The following is a 22,147-nucleotide window of genomic DNA, read 5'->3' on the forward strand; positions in this document are numbered from 1 at the left end:
TCTACATCGACTTTAAGGAAACAAAGCTACTGCCGCCTTAACATTGGACCATATACTGACCTGTGAATGGCGCAGCATGGCCTTAGTCGCTTTTGCGCCATTAAAGCCGAATTAACTAACTCTTCCGCAGAAAGGGACGTGACCACGGTGAAAATTTCAAACGAAGTCGTAAATCTGCTATACCAGCCTTCGAGATTGGGCAGTGTATAGCGCCTGCTCTCGGAGGCCGTGTTGGTGTGGGCAAATAACTCTTTCTTGCCGTCGCTACCCATCTTATATTCAGCTGCGTCTACCTGAGGGTGACTGTTCCCCGCTGCTAAGAGGGAGCATGACAAGGGTGGGGGGGTTGTCTTCAACCCCGAAGAACTCTTCCCAAGAGCCTGTCCAGCTCCGGTGATGGTGGAATGCTATTTGTGTAGCGCTGCAAAACGCGGGCAGAAGACGAAACGAAGACGAATACAAGCGCTATCAACAACGCCATTTCATTATTTCGGGGATCGATCGTACTTCTACAAAAAATAAATATCGCTGTGTTTTGCTGAGCTATCCAGCTATCCATGATGACCCGCCGACAAGTCCATTTCGCCACCCTCGTCCACTGGTAAGGCAGGTGTTACTCGGTCAGCATAGCCGTTGTTGCAATGGATTGGCTCCGTTCTTCGGATGCCTCCACCGTCGTCAATTGGTAATCGCGTGCCCTGCGTGTGAGGAAATACAAATCTGGAGGTGTGTCACCTAGCTCCGAAATTCGTAGTTGGTAATCGCTTCAACGTTGCAGTCTAACGTTACGCGAGTGCAGCTTGTTTCGCAAGGCTCTGCTGCTCTGTGTAAAAAAAAGGCGATCACGAAACATGACAAAAAACAAGCAAATGAAGATAAAAGAAACACAAAAGATACCAGAGAAAGTTGGCAGCAGCATTTGTCACTGCGACCACATCGCAGTGAAAACTGCTATGTGGTCGACCTTGATTACCAGTGCGTTTCGGGCACATCAAGGACTCATAAAAGAAAGGTAGCAGGAAATGCAACTCAAATACAAATGAACGCGTAGTTGGACGAAGTAAAATATGATTTTAAACTTCCTTCCACTTGAAGAGCTGGACGATGAACGACAGTGTGCTCGCATATATCACAGCGCGGTAAGTACGTTTCCATTTACGCTGCTTTTAAGCTTATTCAATTTGCCTTTCAAAGACCTTGAAGATGACTGGGCAGCAACCTAACGACAATCAATCAATAGATACGTCTGTCTGTGTGCACGTGTGTGTGTGTGTCTGTGTGCGTGTGCGTGTGTGTGTGTGTGCGTGTGTGTGTGTGTGTGTGCGTGCGTGCGTGTGTGTGTGTGTGCGTGCGTGCGTGCGTGCGTGCGTGTGTGTGTGTGTGTGTGTATCTATGTAGGGCGGTAGGTATTTTTATGCGTGTGTGTGATTTGCTTAATTTAAGCTGCAATATTTTTAGAGGGCTAAGCTTGTGAAATTACTCACGTGATTTAATCCAGGATATATTTATGTTTTGGGCTGGTTAAATTGTTCAAAATGTTTTGCTTGATCTGTTATCTTTTATTTTTATTTATTCAATATTATCTTCATTTCATTTTTCTTATTCACCTTTTAAGTTTTACAGAGATTTCCTGCAGTGCTGGGGTGACGTTTAGGAAACATCTTGTTTAGAAGCTAAACGTCCTGGTATAATTACCTGTGTGGTTAAACTAATTGTGTTTTCTTTGAATAAGTTCTCCAAGCTGCTATACACGCAGAAATATTACAAAGTTAGCGTAAAGGATCGCCATAGTAGATTGAAAATGTCAATAAATGATTGCACTGTTCTTACTCGCAAACACTCTTATTCATATCCTATTTCCGGCGAAAACAAATTTACAAACGGAAAAAAAGTTCGAATGGTTATTATGACCTGTTTCATGTCTGGTGCTCCTAACTAAACGCCCTGAAATGCTACGCATGTTCATCTCCAGATATTGCCATTCTACCGTTTTAAATAACAGTTCATAATTTTTTTCGTCTGGAAATTCGAAACGTGATTATCCACTTCCTTCGGTGAAGCGAGCATTGTTGCGATTACTGTGCAGTTGAGGCTTCTGGTGCGGCAATGTTCTTCTTGTGTACGTTCAGAAAACTTCCATGCTTTCGTGGCTGATCGCTTGGTGATGCCGAGCACAATTAAACGTCTACTTCGTGATTCTATTCGATTTGCTTTGCGAACTTCGCGCCATTTTCTGACACATCAAACTTAATGGTACAACAAACATTATTGGCAATTCGTGAATTCTTATGCTAGAAACCATTTTCACAAACTTAGTTGTCGCGCTGAAGACGCCGATGTCGCCAAAACAAGAAGGGGAGGTTGCTCACAAGAAAGGTAAAAAAGGAATATGAAAGCGCGATAGAGGACGAAGTGATTGTGAAAGCAGCACGCCATTGACAAGTGCCTGTCGGCAAATTTTCAGTTTGTACGCCTGGTGATTGGTTCACTCATCGTTTACTTTGCACTTGTCATTACTCTTCAAATTCCTGTAAGAACTGTCACATTCCTTCATACATTGGCTCGCGCCAATTCTTTTTGTTGAGTAAATAATTTATTTATTATATACTTTCAGACAGTAAGAGGCGACCCTTCTGCATCGCAGAACAATTAGCTGTGCGCTGTGCACAAACAAAAGAACGCGCAAAACATGACGAGATGTTAATAATAGGATCAAAATAGACAAGCAAACAAAGCCATAAAACTCACGTCACTTTAGGAGGTACCTATAGTAGTCGTAAATGATCCTGGATCGGCAATCGCGGAGATACACGAGGAAACGTGGTTTGTGTCAGCGGTCAGCAGAAGTCGCTTGACATAAAAATAAAGATGGAGGAACACGTCATTGCGACAACGAGGAGCAGCTGCATGAATACTTTAATACTGTATTACAAGGCCGGAAAACCAGTTGCTGCTTAAGTGAATGGTTATGTTGAAGTCTTGAAATAACGAAAGGCGCTGAACACGCAGCGGAGGGGGCTCCCACCCAATTACCAAAATAATCTCAGTGTATTTTTCTTCTTACCTCGTGCGCTTTTTGGCGACCTCCTCGGCCTCGTCGAATGTGTCCGGAAGTTCGATGCCTCGGGTTTCTGTTAGAAACGTGGCCGTGGCTGCTCCAATGACTGCTACCGTTGCTAGTAGAGTGGCAGCCACATACACAGAAGTATGCTTCTTCTGCGTATGAGATGTGTACGTGCGAGTAAAAACAAAAAAAAACACTCTTCAGTACACAGCACGGTCTCATCTCCTGGCTCTCATTAACAAATTTCGTGCACATATTTTAGAGCAGTCTCTCATAGTATACTCATATATTTACTGGCACCGCGTCGTGGCAAGGTCGACGTGGGGTGCAGCCCATACGGTGCTTGATAACAACGCATGTGCCAGACGCAGGACAACGTGTGCGACAAGGACAAACGTTGACGAGGACAGGTTGGGATGGGGACGAGCAACTCACAAGAACGCTCATGAAGGGAGCCATGGTGCCCGAAACGCGACCGACGGTGAAGCACGCGGCAAAGCCGAATGCGCGCGCCGCTGTCGGGAACAACTCCATGGTCCAGACCCACTTGACCGATGCCGACAGGGTGAGCACGAAACGACCCGCCATGGACATCGACAGGCCTAGGTAAGGCCAACCTGCGTAGAAGTGTATACAAAGTGGCTACATATGTAAGCGCAAGCAGACATGCTTAGACGTGCTGAAGAGGCAGCGAATAGCGCATGGGCTGGGCGAAGCGCAGCAATAGATACAGCACTGCGTTTTCCATCCCAAATTCTGTCTCGTGCACTGCGCTCTTCGTTACCTGTTTACAAAGGACAGCTGCAGAATCAAAGCAGTGGCTAAATAGGGGAACCGGCACTACTAATGACTGATTTTTCATATATGAGATGTTTGCCATTGGCCGTTCACCGTAACCAATAATATGTACGTAATAATAATCAGCCACCATCACCGACAATAAAGGCAAAGTTCTGATTCCGCTATTTCTCCCAGCAGAAATATTAGCTAAGGTGGTATATTTCAAGGTAAAGAATGGTTGTCAGGGAAGTTACCATATTACTTCAAGCAGTCGAGGGTAAATAAAGAATATACGTTGAGGCTAGGATACTTGAAAGAGACGCATCCAGTTTTGCGTGTTATGCCAAAGAAACTTTATGTCATAGCTAAAACCGTGTGAAGCTGTAACACTGGACCTACTCCTATTTTTTTCAGCATCTCTAAATAAAGCAACGACAACGGGCGAGGGCCAGGATTCTTACCGGGGGGCGTCAACTCCACCGCGGCTGCTGCGATCCCCGCCAAAATGAGAGTGGCCGCCTGAGTCGGCTTACGACGACAGTAGTATACCATGGCCAGCCCGACGAATGCAGCGGGTATCTCGGCCGCCGTGGATATGGCGAAGTTGACCAAGTGGCTACCCTCGATGTCCACGGCACCGAGCATCATAGCGATCATGAGGGAGTTGTCGCAGAACCTGTCATAGGGGTTTACTGTAAACCCCTAGTGGGCCATGTCATGCCAGAAACACTTTCAACATAAGGTTTTTTTTTAATTGCACCAAAGGTGCTAAAAATTACACACAGAATCTTCTATGGGAGTTTATAAATGATGCGTAAGCATTGCTACTTATCACCGGCTCTTTCGTCGTCGTATGCTGCTGTGTTTGGTATAATGGCGAGAAACACCGCGAAAGAATCGTGAAACGGAGAAGCGCGGTTGAAACACCGAAATGTTAGCAGTGACCAGCGTGAGACCACGAAGAAGAGGCGAGTAGTAGCAGTGTTCACTCATGTGACATGATGGTAAGTTTGGATGATGATGCCGCTTCGGGGAACATGAGCACTGACCGATGCGTGCTGCACTACGTGACGTAATTGAACAGCATACCGTTTAGTAGACGTCGTACGTAGACATCGTCGGTGACGCTAACTCCTCTCGATGCGAACCGTTATCAAACACGTGATCAACCGAAATCCGGTGGTGGATGCGTATGGCCCTGCGGGCCCTGCCTTTCATGCGATCGTCTTAGTTGAGGAACGATGGCTGTCCTCGTTGGGTAGGTGTAGAAATGCTTACGCATTTGAAACGAATCAACCATGGCTTTTAAATTACGGCTTGAATATGAACATGCAGATGCAAAGCACATGCTGGAATTGATGTGAAACGGTAAATCGAATGCCATAAAACTAAATGCAATGCGTACAGCTGCCTTTGTTGTCATGTTGTGCAACAGGTAATCGTGTGAAACGAGGTTACGTTTATGTACAGCACTGATCGCAACTTTAGTGTAACGCACAGTTTATGTTTATGCACCACGTCTTTCAGAAGCTATGCCGAAGTGCAAACAGGCAGCTCAAATGAGTGCGCATTTACAGACGTCGACGCAGTGACATCTCTATGCCGAAGGCGACGTTCGATATTTGTCGAGGGAGGAATTGCGAGAAGTGTGACGTGAAAGACAGTCATAATGTTGACTGTTATTGGCCAGTGACCTGCTCTCGCAAGTGTTACATAACGTCACGTACGCGCCTAGTGAGCAAGACGGCGGCGCCAGCGGTAGTGACATCCGCTGCGCTACCCCCAATATCACCAAATACCGTAAACACTCGCGAAGTGGCTTCGCTTTTAAGCTGTCACAGCGTTTAAATATACAATATGCAAGCACAATATACGCATTGTATGTAGCGCCTGAAAGCACTTTTTATTAACGTTATACACCAATCTTCCCACACTTACTGATCCTTTGGGGTGGTCTTATAATGGCATTGTCCGGTCATATTATGCATTGTGCTTTCAGCATATTATACTATTTAACAGGCTTTTGCGAAGCGTATACCATTTTCTTTCATTGCTTTTCAGATATGTTTATGTAATGGATCAGTAACTAGCCTGAATGGCTAAGGGTCCAGATACGTGACTCACCATATCACTGTACAATAGTTCTTCAATAGTTTCTTATTATAATTACTAGAGCCTTCTGGGATCTGTTAGAAGACTGCAGAAGAAACTAAGGTCTACACGTTTCCGCAAGTTGCACACAATAATCTGTCTGCCTCCACTTGAATACGCGTCAGTAGTCGGGCATGCCATTTGTAGCTCGAATGGTCGCATTATTACTCGAGCCCACAACACGTTTATAAGCCTATAAGGTACTCTAGCTAACTTTAGCCAAGCAGTTCAAGGAAAACACAAAAGATATATAGAAATAACACGGGTCAAGAAATGGTTTTAGGACCTGTGGTTTTCGGTCATCAGAACACCATAGGTTTCATAATTATAACTAGAACTGGGTTTTAACCTTTTTTTGTTAAACAGATTGGCTAAATTTAAGATGGTATACCATGTATATCAGCACCGCTTTGCTAACACGGACACTGGACCTTGTCCGAGCATTGTCGGATTGTTCACATTGCGCTTACTTCGCTTACTTCTTCACGTCATCCTCGCCTGCTCCGAACATTTAAGTTGCGTCATGTTTTTTATTCGGAGCAAGGCCTATATAGAACGTAGACCTTCATATGTTCCTGCCTCTCATCACCAACACACTGTCGTCCAAAGAATACTGTCTTCATAAGGCTTATTTTTATAAGCTTGATATTTTTCATAGCTCGCTGTCACTGTACTTTTCTGAGCATTGCGTTGTTGTTTCGTATTTTGATACATTGGTCAACTGAATCTATAATTTTGCTTTTGTATTTACCTTGACTTTTTTGTACGTGCATCCTTGATTTTATAATTGTACCTTTGATGAATTGCTTTTTACTAATATTCCTCTGTAGTTTTTTTTAATGTATGCGTACAAGGGGGGGGGGGAGGCGTGAGCAGCTCTCAGAGCGTACGATTGTTCCTGGGCACGGCAAATAAGTAAATTCATGGATTAAGTTTAAGGCTGCACATTTACGGTTGCAGTGTCGTTTACTGAGCACTTGGGTTTCACATTGCCTAATAAATGTGTGCGACGTCCGAAAATGAGCAACATGGTTTGATCAAACGAATAGGGCAGGCGGTGTACGAGAAAAGCTTTACTATGTAATATACAATGCCAGCACTCAGACATTCAGTAAATAGCTAGCTGCGATTAGCAATAACTGTCTTGAAGCTAAACTTTAATGATGAATACGAAACAAGAAGGAAACTTAAGCAAAATTGTGTCCTTTTTCTTGTCGAATATGCTGATAGCAGAGGTTCTGGAAAACGGAAGGGTTCAACGTGCGGTTTTCGCAGGTCTAATTTTGTCAACATGTTGCCCTTATAACTAGATACATATAAAAATGATTTACTTTATATTGTTCACCATAGGTGTGCGTTGAGAACTGATCAGCGTAGACTCTTCGCAGGGCTATGACCTCCGAAATATCAGTACGGAGACGAGCGAGTGGAACTAGTAAATCTGTTCTGAATAATGCTGATGACGTAGGCCCGAATGAATACCTGCGACAAGGAGCTCCATGGCGATTTACGCTTCCATATCGCCTAACTGCCCAGTCAGACGACAGCAGGAAAAGTTACCTAAACAAGGCTCTATATTAACTGCTGTTTAATGTCACATAGTGAATACTCAATGTTTTTCCCAGTGCGTTAGTCATAGACACCATAATCGACACACAATGCTTAGTAAAGTTTGTCACTGCGCGCATTTGCAAGCGGACAAATTCATCCACAAGTGGCCTATAAGGCTTATAAGAGACTGGGTAAAATTATAGCTCTCTGGTTCATAAGAAAGAACTGCTCCAAACATGTGCGCCTTGACAGCAGAACACACAGGAGGTATCTTGATAGTGTCGTGGCACCGAACAGATAACGACGTGAATTTCAGGCTAGTCAAACAACGTCGTTGGTGGCCGAAGTAAACGCACTGGTGATAACGGCTCGTGATTTACGACCTACATCAAATGATGTACCAGCACACTTGTTAAACTATAATACTGAGAAATATTCGCAAGCCTGAGATAATTGTTTTCGTAGAAGCACATGCTCGACTACGACGCGTGAAGTACATCCCACATCAAGATCTCAGAAAGCTGACACCCTAATTGTTCTTACAGCGAAGGTGTGAATTGCTAGCCAATTCGTGCATCCGTACCTCCGTGTGTCACCTGTACGCCGAAAACTCCTCCGGCGCAAAGCCATGCGCATGCGCGAAATAAAAAAGTCGCGGTGTCGCGCTGACCGTTATCATCTTCTATCTATGTGTAAAGAGCATTACCATTCCCCTGTTATCAGTCGCGGCAGTAGCTCTGAATGTAATCATTCTATCGACCATGTTATGACGCATGACCTTCATGGCCATAGAGAAAGCGTGGGGTGGCGACGCTTCTTCACTCTCACTGGAGGGTTGAAAAGCATAATAAAACGCAACAGTGTACCCACAAGCTGCCGATTTTAACGTCGACCTAGCGCGCCCCGGCGGCAAGAGAATTGTATCCTTCCTGTTGGAATGATTTGGAATTGAGGTCTACACGGACGTTAATGTGCCGAACATGCGTCACCGGTAGTGTATAGATTCGACCTTGGAAAAGAACTTGCCTAGTATAGCAGTACGACAGATCGCGGTGTACGACAGTGACCACAATGCAATGGTCACTCTGGTAACGAATGAGACAAAATAAAGACGATAAAAACCACGAAGTTACTTGTATCTGTCCGTATTCGAGCAATATAGCAATCCTAAAGCACTCAATAGGAATCAACATATTTGTCGATATTGTCACCCAAATACAGCTTCAATGGTTATCCTTCGTCACAGAGTGGAAGGGCACTCATTTTTTTTAATTTTAAGTCATCTTCAGTTACTGAGCGCTCGAAGTGCTGCTTGCAGACTCCTGAGGGTTCTAATTATTAAAATCATTCTCACCGTTCTAAGTTATGTCCAGTTCCGGACGAAGACATCTTCCAGCGTCCTTCAGTTACATCAGGCTTGCGCCATCTGACGCCATCGTATGCCTGCATAGTTTCAGTATTTATTGTCCACCTAGCTCTCTGACGTCTGCGCTGTGCTTATACTTTGAAATCAATCGTGGGAAAATATGCAGAAATCAATTTAAAGACTTCATATGTTTCCACCTCGACAGGGACCGAGCTTGGTGCAGTTGATTTCCCTAATCAGAGACCACCGAAACATTGGACAGTTTTTGGCGAATACAAAGCAACCCTTCAGCGCAAACGAAACCCAATGCGTCACGGACCCAAAGAAAAACTGGCCTCAGGAATTCGACAGATGTATTTTCGCAGTCATCACAAAGGACAAAGCACCATATTTCAATGACTTCCAGGACATTGCGACATCAGTGGGAATGAACACGCGACGAAGCCGCCCGATCTGCACATGAAAGTGTTCAACGTGTCTTGATTCCGCTTTCGCGAACACAGGCTGCGACTGAGCTGCGATTGGTGTCGCGTGAAGGTTCTTTGCCCCTGTGGGACTCGTATGCTTTCACCATGTGTCGTTTGCATTCGTTGTCCCCGGACATGGAGATGCATCTAACACCTGGGCGGCCACGACGTGAACAGACCGTGCTGTACCATCTGTGGCTAGGCGTTGCATTTACCAACTCTTATACTACCCTTATAGGAAAGGCCAGCACCTCCACGTGCGGCGCATGCAGCTATGAAAAGACGCTCGCACACATTGCCTGTGTCTGCCCGTGCTAAAGTGCCGAGAGGCAAGTGATGTGCAGAATGATGAACCAATTGCACAATCATCTGCTATCAGAACTAAGAGCTATAGGACATTTCTCCAAAAGAACGTCTGCGCAGGCAGCTTTATTCGCGTTACCAAGACTCCTGAGGTTTACGGGACATCACGATATACAATACCGCTCTATAGTGTACGTGGTTTGTTTGTGGTCATCCATCTTTTTCTTTTAATCTCCATATTACTCCTCACCGTGTAGGGTAACGAAGCGGAAGTATCTCCTGGTTAACCACCCTGCCTTTCTAGGTAACCTTTTAATCTCTTTGACATCAGGCAGCAACACTGGTCATCTACTTTGCGCAATTCATGGCTTGCCCAACTCCGCTTTCTCCTTTCAGTCTCTGCTGCAGACTGCAGGGGCAGCTACACACAGTGGCCGTCTAATTCACCTTGCTGTGTTCTTTCTTCATTTTATATACGCCGCTTATTGCTCCTACCCGCCGTGGTTGATTAGTGGCTATGGTTTTGGGCTGCTAAGCACAAGGCCGCGGGATCGAATCCCGGCCACGGCGGTCACATTTCGATGGGGGCGAAATAAGAAATCACCCGTGTACTTATTTCCGGTGTCCCCCACTACGGCGCGCTTCATAATCAGATCGTGGTTCTGGCACGTGGAACCGCATATATTAATTAATTTTAACTTATTGCTCCATCGATCGTTACGCTGTATTTAGGTTCTGAAGTTTCGTGTTTAGTTTCTATATTTCAGGCTCACGTAATCATACTTCTAGAATGCAATAATTACACGCATTTTTTACAATCTAGCGGTTATGACGTTGTAGAGCGTACCATATGCGGTCCATGACTGACTCGATGTCATTTTGCGTACTATTCTTTTCTGCGCTCATCGGTAATAGCGCGACAGGAGGAGCTGCTTTTATCATTGGACGGCAATTACGCAATGTTGTCGTCCTTACGGCATTAGCCTTCCAGTACTTCACAACTTGGTGGAATATAACTCACCAAACGACAAACAGAAGAAAGGCGTTCCTCCTAATCAATCTGTGCCTTAGAATCTCTATGGGGCCGATGGCACTGGTCGAAGATGCCCGAATTCTCTCCGCAATGACGTGCAACGTCGACTTCAGGTTAGGAACCTTCCGGCGGTTCATTTTAAGTATTTTCGAGATGGCGCGTTCGGCTTGCTCCTCCCTGCCAACCGTGATGAGCCATCGTGGTGACTCCTGGATCACGCTGAAAAAACAAAAAGAAAAGTCGAGATACAAGTCTTCCGTCACAGCGCTCAAATAGGCCGAACAGCATCATCACTAGACATACAAATTGAACGTGTATTTCCTTAGTGTCTCGCATTTAGAACCCGCTTCGTATTAAGGAATACACTTGTTTCGATTCGTCCTGTCTGTCAGTGCGATTGGAATATGGATGTGAATTGCCAGATTCGTTCAGCTCTATACTTCAAGACTCGGCACATTGTTGCGTGATTTTTTGGAGAAACTGAGATCAAGACGTCTAGTATAGGGGTAACATTGGAAGCAATAGTGAGTCATGAGTGTTTCAGATGCATCGCGTAAAGTTCTGGAGGCGACATCTAGGCAAATTTTGGCCGACCATAAACACCGAAGACATCATAAACTGCGGGGTGAACCATTCGTATATGGAAAATATTTCGGAGCAGTATAGCGTGAGGTGCCCCTTGTTCAGTCGCATCTCATACATCTACATTTACCCCCGCAAGCACGCAATTTGTTCATGCGTGCCGTACTCATACTCTTATGGATGCGTACGCAGGAACGCATTGACGTAAATACCATAGGTACATACATGTATGTAAACGTCAACGCATTCATGGAATACGTAACCGCCACCAATGCCTATGTTACATGGGTCGTATTAGTATTAATATTGTCACGAAAAAACTGGAACTGGCTCTGAAAGCTGTAACAGCGTGGACGCTGTTTCTGCTCCGTGCATAGATTTCACGGCGTAGAATGAAAGCGATAGCGTACGGCAGAAAATATCGTGATGCACACCTGATTCGAAGCAATTTAAATGCTCATAACTCCCGAGCGCTTTCCAGGTGTGCACAGTAATCAAATGAAATTAAAAAAAAACAACTGAGCATAGTCCACATCATAAATGCAAGGGAACGCTACTATGAAAAGAAAACAAGGTACAAATATTATAAAACGTAATTTAGCCACGAAGTGAGGCCGAGAAGAAACACGACATTCAGAGACAGAAATATTGCCCACTTGGTGAGAACTTATGGCTCGAGGAAACCGGTCTAGAAAGCGCGCACTCAAGAGGTATGAAACGAACAACATGAAACCGTGACTGCCAACTTTGCCGTCTGTAACCGAACAACCACAGCCATTAACCTAACAAAGTGTCAACTTTTCAGCCTATCGTCGGCGATCGTGCTGTCTTTTTTTCTTGGTATTGTCTCCACATTTTTCCTAAACCTGCCATTGAAAATCCGGAATGCCACGTTATTGTTTTTCTGACTGTGTAAGATCATCTGTTTACCGTACTTCCTGACTAGAGTGTTACAATGACCAAAGCTCAATACTTCTCTCTATCATCAAATCTACCACCTCGGTCATGCTTTAAGCGACTCTGTTTTGTTACCATAATTGCGCATTTGTTGCATACACCATTATCAGTTTAATGTTGACGTTCCCGCGTAGCCACCCTAGCCTGCATAACGACTCGTTATACAGGCCCTGAGTAACAATTTACCATTACCTACTACGCTGCTCAAATGTTTTGTTTACGTTTCACCCACTCTTCTCTGTTGGGCTTGGGTCTTGAAAGAAAATAATGCAATGAAATGAGCACTTCTCATTATGAAATTAAATGAACAGTATCAGTGTGAGTCAAGGCGCTTCTTTCACGCTCTGCCCACGGGTACTAACAGCATAAATGGTACGCTGGTCAGAGCGACGAGACCAGAGACAAGCTGAAGAAGTTTCCAATCTGACAGTAGATAGGCAACACCGGGCAGCAGCACCGAGGGTATGGCAAATCCAGCGGTGTAGCCGATGTTGAGGAACGTTCGGAAGCGAGGCTCCAAGATTTCGGCCACTGCGGGAGTCAGTGATCATGTGAATTGACTTATACAAGTGCATTTAATATCATGCATCTGTCCTCACAAGTTGCCCCTACCCGACCGTCCTCGATTGCAGAAATAGAGGTAGTACACGTTGTTTAGGCACCTAAGCAGGAAAGTTACGATGAACATTGCACGAATGCATTTCACGATGTTGTTCGTTCACTTTTCACTGAGAAGCTCAACACCTGTGCAAATGAATGGTGAAATATCAACGCGCTGTCCTCTCTTTTCCTCACTTGAGGACTATCACTACTCGACAAATGACAGAGGACGAGAGAAGTAGCGTTCTGCACTTCCTTCTTCACATCTGGGCGAACTGGAGTGCGTTGCCGCAAGAAAGCTACTTCCTATACTGTGGCTTCGGCTAATGACCAGCTCAAAACACGTTAACGGTTCCAGGCGATATGACTTTGTATTGCGGCAGGGGACTCAGCTCGACTTCGACAGCGAAGACTAGGGCTAGGAGTCATTTAGAAATACAGTATACATGTATATATATATATATATATATATATATATATATATATATATATATATATATATATATATATATATATATATATATATATATATATAAATAGCGCTCAAACTGAAATGCATACGGATGTCAGTGGCGCCGGCCTTGGTGCCGTTCTCGCTCAGAGAAAGGCTGGCTTCGTTGAGTACGTCGTTGCTTTCGCCAGTCGTGCACTCACTAAACCTGAATCGAACTATTCTGTAACAAAAAAAAATGCCTGGCTATGATTTGAGCCATAATCAAATTCCGTCCGTATCTTTATGGCTGCCCATTTGACGTGATAACTGAACACCATTCGTGGTGCTGGCTGTCGTCCTTAACCATCCGGTCATCTTGCTCGATGGACCCTTCGACTGCAGGAGTACATCAGTGTGCTGTACCGTTCTGGCCGAAAACACTTGGACGCGGATGCCTTGTCTCGTTCGCCACTAACAGACGAGGTTAGCTCCCCGAAGGCCTGATTGTTCGAGCGTTTCCTTGCGCCACGGACATTCTTCTGGAGCAGAAGAAAGACCCATAGATTGTGTCCATACTGAGTTTCTTGTCCACTACATTGACACCTACTACCAATCGCGCATTATGTCGCCAAGCACATCACTTCTCCATTCGCGATGGGCTCTTGTACCGTTGTAACTACCTCCCAGACGGCCGCGAATGGTTGCTTGTCAATCCTCAGCATCTGCCTTCGGATATTTGTGCAGCCTTCCATGACGACCCCCAGTGCGCGCATGCAGGTGTACTGAAGACATACGCGCGTCTATGCCTTCGTTACAACTGGCGGGGGCTGTTTCAATTCATCCCTCATTATGTCCGCTCCAGTCTCATTTGCCAACGCTGCAAAGATCCCCCTCATCGTTCAGCCGCCCCATTGCAGTCTTTGCCTTGCTCAGCACGTGCTTTTTATCGAGTTGGCATGGACATTGATGGACCTCTGCCAATCACATCAGACGGCAATCGCTGGGTAGTCGTGGCCATTGACCGTCTTACGCGCTATGCGGAAACTTCTCTTTTGTCCAGCTCGTCTGCACGTGACTTTGCCTGGATTCCACTGCGGCACATCATCCTTCGCCACGGAGCTCCGAGGGATTTAGTGACAGAGGCCGCGTCTGCCTCTCCGACGTCATCGAGGCTCTCCTCAAAGAATGCCGCATCATTCATCGCTCCACTACTGCGTATCATCCGCAGGCTAATGGCATGACCGAGCACTTTAATCACACTCTTGGTGACATGCAGGCTATGTATGTTGCATCCGACCAAAGCGAATGGGAGCATGTTCTACCATTTCTGACCTACGCTTACGATACCGCCACGCACACTACCACGGAATTTTCACCCTTCTTTCTCCTGTACCGACGCGAACCTTTTTCCGCAATGGATGCTATCCTTCCGTACTGCCCAGGCACCACGGAAACCAATACCTTATCCAAAGCTGCTAGGCACGCAGGAGAGTGTCGCAAGCTATTCTGCCTATTTACGTCAGAAGAGCAGCTACTCCAAAAGCACCAGTGAGAAACTTCCCATGCTCCTGTATCCTATGCTCTTGGCTCGCTAGTGTGGCTTTGGGACCCAGCCCCTGCCCCGGTTGTGTCACCTAATCTAGCGTCGAAGTACCAGGGCCCATACCGTGTGATCAAACAAACGTCTCCAGTCAACTATATCGTGGAACCCCTCGAGCTACCTGTGGATCATCGCCGTAGAGGACGCGAAATTGTGCAACTCCAGCGTCTAAACACGTACTATGATCAGTCTGTGTTGTCCTACCCGTAGGTCGCCGGGACAGCTTCCCTTTAACAATAAACAAGGAACAGTGGAGCTGTGGCTAGGAGAGACACAATTACGATGACACCGAGAAATCTTCTTTCGTTGCTCGATCGGCTGTACTTCCTCTCGTTGCTCTATCGTTCTAGTCGTGAACGATTACTGCCAAAATGGTGCGCGACAATATATATATTCTAATTTTGCATCATATTCTGAGTGCATTTAGTATAAAACGTTAAAATAAGAATAAACGCAGCCGTAATTCCAACAAAACATTTCGTTCCGTGGAGCTGGAGTCGTCAGAAAAATTTTTGTGACAACACTACCTGAGCAACCTTGCCTGCTAAAAACTGAAGTGTATAGAGGTTATGGTCGCAAAGCTTCACGTTACTAGGATGGTCGGTTACGAAATTTTCTCGCAACGTCCTGGAAACGTTAGCGCATTCCATTGCCTCGGCAAGACACCTGGAAAACCGCCGCCCGTGCTAACCCAAAAGAGAAGACAAAGACCGGTCACACATGACATCGCCTTCGAGACCGCGAGTGCGCGCGTGATCTCAAAGGTCACGTCAAGAGCGTGGCTTCAGAGATAGGGTGGCGCGCAGTGTAACGCGCGCACCCGCCAATCTCGGAAGCTATGCCGAGAGTAACCACCTTTGATTTGTGGGCCACATGGCGGAATGCGCTGCAGACCTTGCCAAGCACGCGCCAGAGGCAACAGCTAGCGGTTTCGTACGGAGTGGTAGCCGAAGAAGAAATGGAGCAGCGTTGACTAAAGCGATATATTCCAAACGAGTAAGTAAGGTTGCTGTTTGCGGTGGAAAGACGGCGTCAGTCTTGGAGCATTACAGTTCAGATGCGACTAAAGATGGCGGCGCTGCTTACGTAAGGCCGCCGAGCTCGTCTGGATGCCGGCGATGTTGATGGAGGCGAAGAAGCGGAGGGCGTTGTACCATTTCACCGACGGGGACACCGCGCCCAGAGACCCGAAGAGGGCAGCTCCGAACACGCAGAAAAAGAATACGGTTCGACGCCCGAATCTGCGCAGAAAAAACAAAGAGCAAGAAAAGGAAGCATGTTTCACAACGCGATGGTTGGACTGAACTCGCCGTGCCATACCATACAGTTCATAAACTGTGTTTCTTATTTGTCTTCCGTATGAGGTAACTTGAGCTCCAAGCAGTGTAGTGTTTTCTGTTCTATTACGCTCCGCTCCACCGCGTGACAGAAAATCTGAATAGCTGCTGCAATTGCTACTACTACTACTACCACTACGGCTTACCGACACCACCACTGCTGCTCCTACAACTGTTGGCAAGCTAGGCCTTGTTCCCGAATTCAAGAAAATGATACATCGTGAAGGCGCGACGCAATATCATGGTACTGTTTGCACTCATTAAGGTTATTTACGTATTTATAGTTTTTGTGTAGCTTGTCACAGTTATGGCAAGTAAACACAAAGGCGACGACGCTTGCTGGAAAGAAAATCAGCGATTGCAAAGTAGCAAGCTGCTGCACACCCGCAGCATGGATATAGTGCCCACCTGTCGGACATGTGCCCCATGACGAGTGACCCTACGAGGGATCCCGCAAAAACGATGCTTGTCATCATCGAGCGCTGCCATTCGTGCTGGCACACAAGGTCCCACTGGAAGCAGTAAAAAGCAAAACAGGTTAGAACGAGTCTTGCAATAGATCATGTGAATGAGTAACGTTAAACAAACGTTATGGAGTAAGAATAGGTTAAGCTGCACTTGTGAATTATTTACATGCAAAACCATCAAGGACAGAAAAAATGGAAAGCAGGTGACGGCCCTTCCCGAAGTTATCCTGCTGGCTTATACCGTGACAGCACAATTTGTTTAAAGCGTGCGCTGTCCTCAATTCTTTTAAGCGAAGCTTTCTTACTTTGGCTTGAACGTATACCTATCGTGACATTGCAAGCGCACACTGACGTCAAACGTGGCGCGCTCCCTAAGATGATGGAAATGTTATATACAGAAACTACATTTCAAATGGTTGCTTTCAAACCAGGTTCCACCAGCGCAGAAGGAGGCCAGCGCTCTTACCAATCGGACATGGATGGATGCCTAAAAAAATAAGGTCCGGTGTCTTGCGGGCCTCAATCACGATCTGATTATGAGATACACCGTAGAAAGTGGGGGCTGGGAGGGGGCTTCAGGTTAATTTGACAATCTATGTTTTTTTTTTACCGCGCACTCAGTGCCCGATGCACGCGCGGTTTTGAGGCCTATCGGGACGTTTGGCGCGTCAGCCACGGAGTATAGCGACAGTTTCCATACAAAAAGGGAGTGAGTGTATCTTCTAGCGTAAAACATAATACGAAAGTTATGGGGACACGTTAATTGATTGAAGAAACTTTACTACAAAATTGTTGAGAGCACGCTGCGTCTGGAATATGGAGGCCTCTATAATCGTGGACCTCATAACTGGGCGCGTTCGGCACCGATATTTGCTGCATCTCTCGCATCGTAATGTGTGGCTGTGGCATGTTTTTCTATGTGACGGAGCACGTCGTGTCTCGCTACTGAACGCCTTTCAATGCTGAATAAAAACCTCCGCTTGCTCTACGGGCTCCATGATGGTGGATGAGGGAACTTTGCGGTTCGTCTCTCATCGTACGGTGGCGCTGTGGCGGCACTCTACTGTGATCTGCAAATAAACTTACCTGCATAATGCGCATACTACGTTTTTTTGTTTCTATGGCTACCACTGTCCAAAATTAATGACGAGTTCAACAAACCGCACTAGTGCGCATCGGGGATCCCTACTGCGATGACTCAATCAAACAACGCCCCGGTTGGCACCGGTGCGATTTGTCGAGGATACGAATTGAAGATAAACCATATTCGGTATGGAGAAGAATAACATTGTAATCTAAGGAAACAGAGGACTCGACCGGTAGCAAATTCCCAGAGCATCATCTGCGCCAGAACGGCCTAAATACAAGACAATAGTTCGATATTCGTGACGTCACCCCGATGTAGCAGCGCTCAGGCTTCGGCGCGAAATTCAAGATAAGTTTAGCTTTTGCCCAAGTAATAACCAACCGTTTCACGAAAACCGTAAGAGTTCTGAAAGGCTCACCTTACCAATTTAAACTACTTCGTCGTTCGGTTTACTTGCGGAATAATTTAGTGCCTGGGAACAAGACTACAATCCCTGCCGTATTAATCTACTTATATACTGTAAACTCTCTGTTGTACGAAAGTCGGTTTATCAAATATGTCGGAATAACGAACTTTTAAAAGATCCCCGGCAGTTTTCTTATAGATTCTACACTCTAAAAACTGTTTGCACCCTTTGGAGTGTATATTTGTCCCACGACAATAATCGTTATCTGCATTACTTGCGTTTCCTTTCTTGAAAACTCGGAGCTCGCTACTTTCCTGTCGAGAATGCTGCGTCACACTGATAACGCGCATGCCGTTCGTGCCTGGGAAGTACCGGGTTCGCAGCGTTAAAGAAACGTGGCCAAGACAGATGACGATTATTGTTGTGGGACAAATATAAGTCCCAAAGGGTGCAACTGTTTTTAGAGTGTATGAAAAAACGTTTCCCTTAAACGAATTTCGGAACAGTCAATATTTCAGTTTAACGAACTCGCTCATAGGACCAAGGCTTGCACTGCACTGCAGGCGCAACCGATGCCCGCCCTCTTCATACCGCCACTCCAGCGGCAATGTAACGTCGCTGGCGCTACAGCGCCCCTGCGGAAAAGCGGCGGCGCGGAAATCGAACGGCAACGAGGCATGGCCTCCGAGACCGCCCGCACAAAACAAGCAAGCGTGTAATCTCGGAGGCCATAAACAAAGTTACATCGCTGCTGCTTACAGCACCCCCAGAGCAAAGCGGCGATCTGTCACACCACGAACCACGTGGTGTGTGTTTTTTTCCGATCGGCTAGTCGTGGCATGGTCGTCGCCTCTTTCCAGTCTCGTCGATTCCGCATGTGCACACAAACGACCCACGTGGTGCGTTTTTCATTTATATGTACAATTTCCATTTCACACATTTCTAACAATATGGATGCCATGTCTCCATGAATTGCACTTGAAACCTTTGACTCTGTACGCCATGTCTTATGTTGGTCTAGTGTATATTCAGTTTAGTGAACTTTCAGTTAAGTGAACTATTTCCTTCGGTCCCTTGAAGTTCACTCAAGTGAGAGTTCACTGTAATTGGTCTCGGCTAATATCCGCGAGCATATCTTGTGCACCTATTGTAGTGCGGTTGCAGAACTTGGTCAGAGATAGCGTCACAGATTAATCTATAACGGTCATTACACCTTCAGGATTATAGCCTGCACGTTGTTTGAAATAATTCCTTCGCATAATGACGCAGTCACAAGTGATACCAATGTTGCACTACACAAATAACACCCATGTCAGACGCGCAGAGGGCGAAGCCTTCGTGTGCAGTCGCCTCTGTTTGTTTTATGCCCACCGCTTTCTCGCCATGGCTATGCGCAGCGGTTGTCATCCCAAACCTGTTCTCGCCATGGGGCGTAAAATTATCTAGGAAGAACTGTGGGCTATTAGAAAGAAGGATGTTTGAAATATTTCTATAGGGTAAATAACATTAGGCTGCTTTCTCTTTAGGCAACTGTCCTCCTCAGCACCTTTTCACAAAAGCGTTAGACGGCTCGTTAGCACCTATGTTATTCTTATATTAATCCGCACTCCTAGCGCCAATTTTAGCGTCATCGAAGAACCAATTAGAGACATCGCGTTAGTTTAGCGACGTATGCAAAAAAAAAAATTAGGCAGCACGGCACGTGCTACGTCAAGCGCTTGCCTCAAACCAACAATTTTGCTAGGAGCGTCCCGTCAATGGAGCGTCATTCGTCGTATAATTTAAAAGTTATTACTAAACAAACCCCTGGCACTGCCGACGACCCTGGTGCCGTTTCGTTGTACGACCATGCCTCACACGACACTGTTCTCGATTGGTCGACGAGCACTGCAGAAGCGTTGTGAATTAGCGCTTCCGTGGGGTACATCCTGCAGGATTCGTATTTCGGGTCGGTCGCCAGCCGAGAATTGTTGATGACGGGGATGGCCTCGGCTTTCCACCGCTGCTCCGTCCAGTTGGCGAACGTCGAGTCACGTGGCCTCGAGCACCAGTGTTCGACGTCCGCGGCGACAAACAACGCCGTGAAATATGTCCAGGAGGACGGAAATGCGCGCACGAAGGTCAGCAAGCAGACGAGCAAGTGGTACCACCGCGGCGGTCCTATGAGAGCACTGATTTCCTTCATGTCGCCTTTTTGGTCAGCTTGACGTTTTCAAATTTAGGCGCGGGCAACTGGAAAAGCAGGAAACGATAACACAGATTAAAGAGAGAGATATATAGTGAGGACAAAATTCTAATCAATTCAGAATCTTGTATTATCCCGGCATTAGGTGACACTCGTGAACAAAAGCTTGGTAACGTTTTGTCAGATATAGACGCACAGTCAGTCAATGTCCCTGAGAAAACGACGAATCCAGTACCCCGCGGTGCTAGTTTTCCCGACTCCGTGACTTCCTTCATTTTGTTGCAGTTTGTCCACCTCGTGCTCTACACCACTCGTAGAAGCGTTATGAACGCATATTAGACAAGTCGCTCCCGTATGGGGGTGGTAGATGAGCCTGGCAAGCTGGCACGGGATGAAGACTGTTGGCTTAGAACTACACAGGGCGTCCCAACTATCATGCCTCAAGATTTAAAACTATGCAAATACTACGCAGCTGTACAGAACCAAGGTAATATTGTTTGCCGTCGCCTAGAGATACATAGAGTATTTTTTTGTCTTCCGCCTAGTTACTTAACTACTCTTAGTTAACTAACGAACTTCTCAAATATTATAATTCCATGAAAGGTGTCAATGAGAAAATTGTAGAACATAAAAAAACTCCCAATTCATTTTTGCCTTGCTCAGTGTGGGGTAAGTGAAAGTGGTTGGCCGAGCATGAATGAAGCCCGCGGACTCACGCTAAGTGCCCGGAATGGCCAGTCGCGCGGCTATATTTTCTTGCATTCGCGGGCTTCTCTCACACTTGGTAAAGCTCTTTCACCTAGCACGTATTTAAGATATAAGGTAAATTGAACACTCAGCGGTGTATTTTGTTGCATTCTGTAGTTGTAAAAGAGATATTATTGTTTTATTTCCCTAGCTTGAACTTCTTTTTCGAATGAGTAAAGTCAAGGCGCTAATGAGCAGGACTGAAGGAGACAGACGACAGGTATTGAATTGAATTATGGGGTTCTACGTGCCAGAACCAGTTTCTGTTTATTGGGCACGCCGTAGTGGAGGACACCAAAAATTTTGACCACCTAGGGTTCTTCAACGTGCACCTAAATAGAAGTACACGGGTGTTTTCGCATTTAGGCCCCAACTAAATGCGGCCACCGTGGCCGGTATTCGATCCTGTGACTTCGGGCTCAGCAGCCCAACACCATAGCCACTGACCAACCACGACGGGTCACAAACGACAGTACCGGCGCCACTCACAACTAAGTTTATTTCCGCAACAAGCCTGCTTTATGTAGGTCAATCAAGCGGAATCGCACATGAAGCGTTAGAAGTACAATACAGCAATCCATCGACCACTCAGGAATCATATCTAACACAAAAGATCAAGTGAGCAACCAAGAAGCAGACGTGGAGCAGCACAGGAAGCTATTCATCGAACACAGTCTTTTCCAAGCTAACGGCGAGAAAACGCGAGACATAAAAAGTACCGTCTGCGCTTCGCTATCAACTATCCAAAACAACCCCATTCAATCGTCTAAGGTCCAATTAGTGATAAAACCCGCACGACTATGGGAATAATGACCAATGAATAAGACGAAACAAGCATGTAGAAAGGGCGTCTAAGTACAGCCGTCAGCGTCAAAACTAAAATTTCTAATCGTCACTCACCTAAAAAAATTGAAAAAAAGCATGTGACGGCACGAGAAATGAACCATGTAACCAACAATGAAATGGACAGAACCGTTGAATGAAAAGGGTCTAAAAAACAGCGTCTGCGTCCAAAAAAAAATTTAAAAAAT

General features: G+C 45.9%; 1 protein-coding gene across 1 annotated transcript; it reads right to left on the minus strand.

Annotated features, from left to right (window-relative positions):
- Positions 1-613: 613 nt before the first annotated feature.
- Positions 614-20,369, minus strand: LOC135918701 (solute carrier family 22 member 6-A-like). Its single transcript, XM_070520962.1, has 9 exons — positions 20,110-20,369; positions 16,633-16,773; positions 15,974-16,128; positions 12,617-12,785; positions 10,704-10,934; positions 4,306-4,520; positions 3,500-3,681; positions 3,065-3,216; positions 614-698 (listed from the first exon to the last, which is right to left on the minus strand). The coding sequence occupies exons 1-9, from the start codon at positions 20,367-20,369 to the stop codon at positions 614-616; spliced, it is 1,590 nt and encodes a 529-aa protein (XP_070377063.1).
- Between the last annotated feature and the right edge of the window lie 1,778 nt (positions 20,370-22,147).

This window comes from Dermacentor albipictus, chromosome 6, assembly GCF_038994185.2.
Source record: "Dermacentor albipictus isolate Rhodes 1998 colony chromosome 6, USDA_Dalb.pri_finalv2, whole genome shotgun sequence".
Classification (NCBI taxonomy): domain Eukaryota; kingdom Metazoa; phylum Arthropoda; class Arachnida; order Ixodida; family Ixodidae; genus Dermacentor; species Dermacentor albipictus.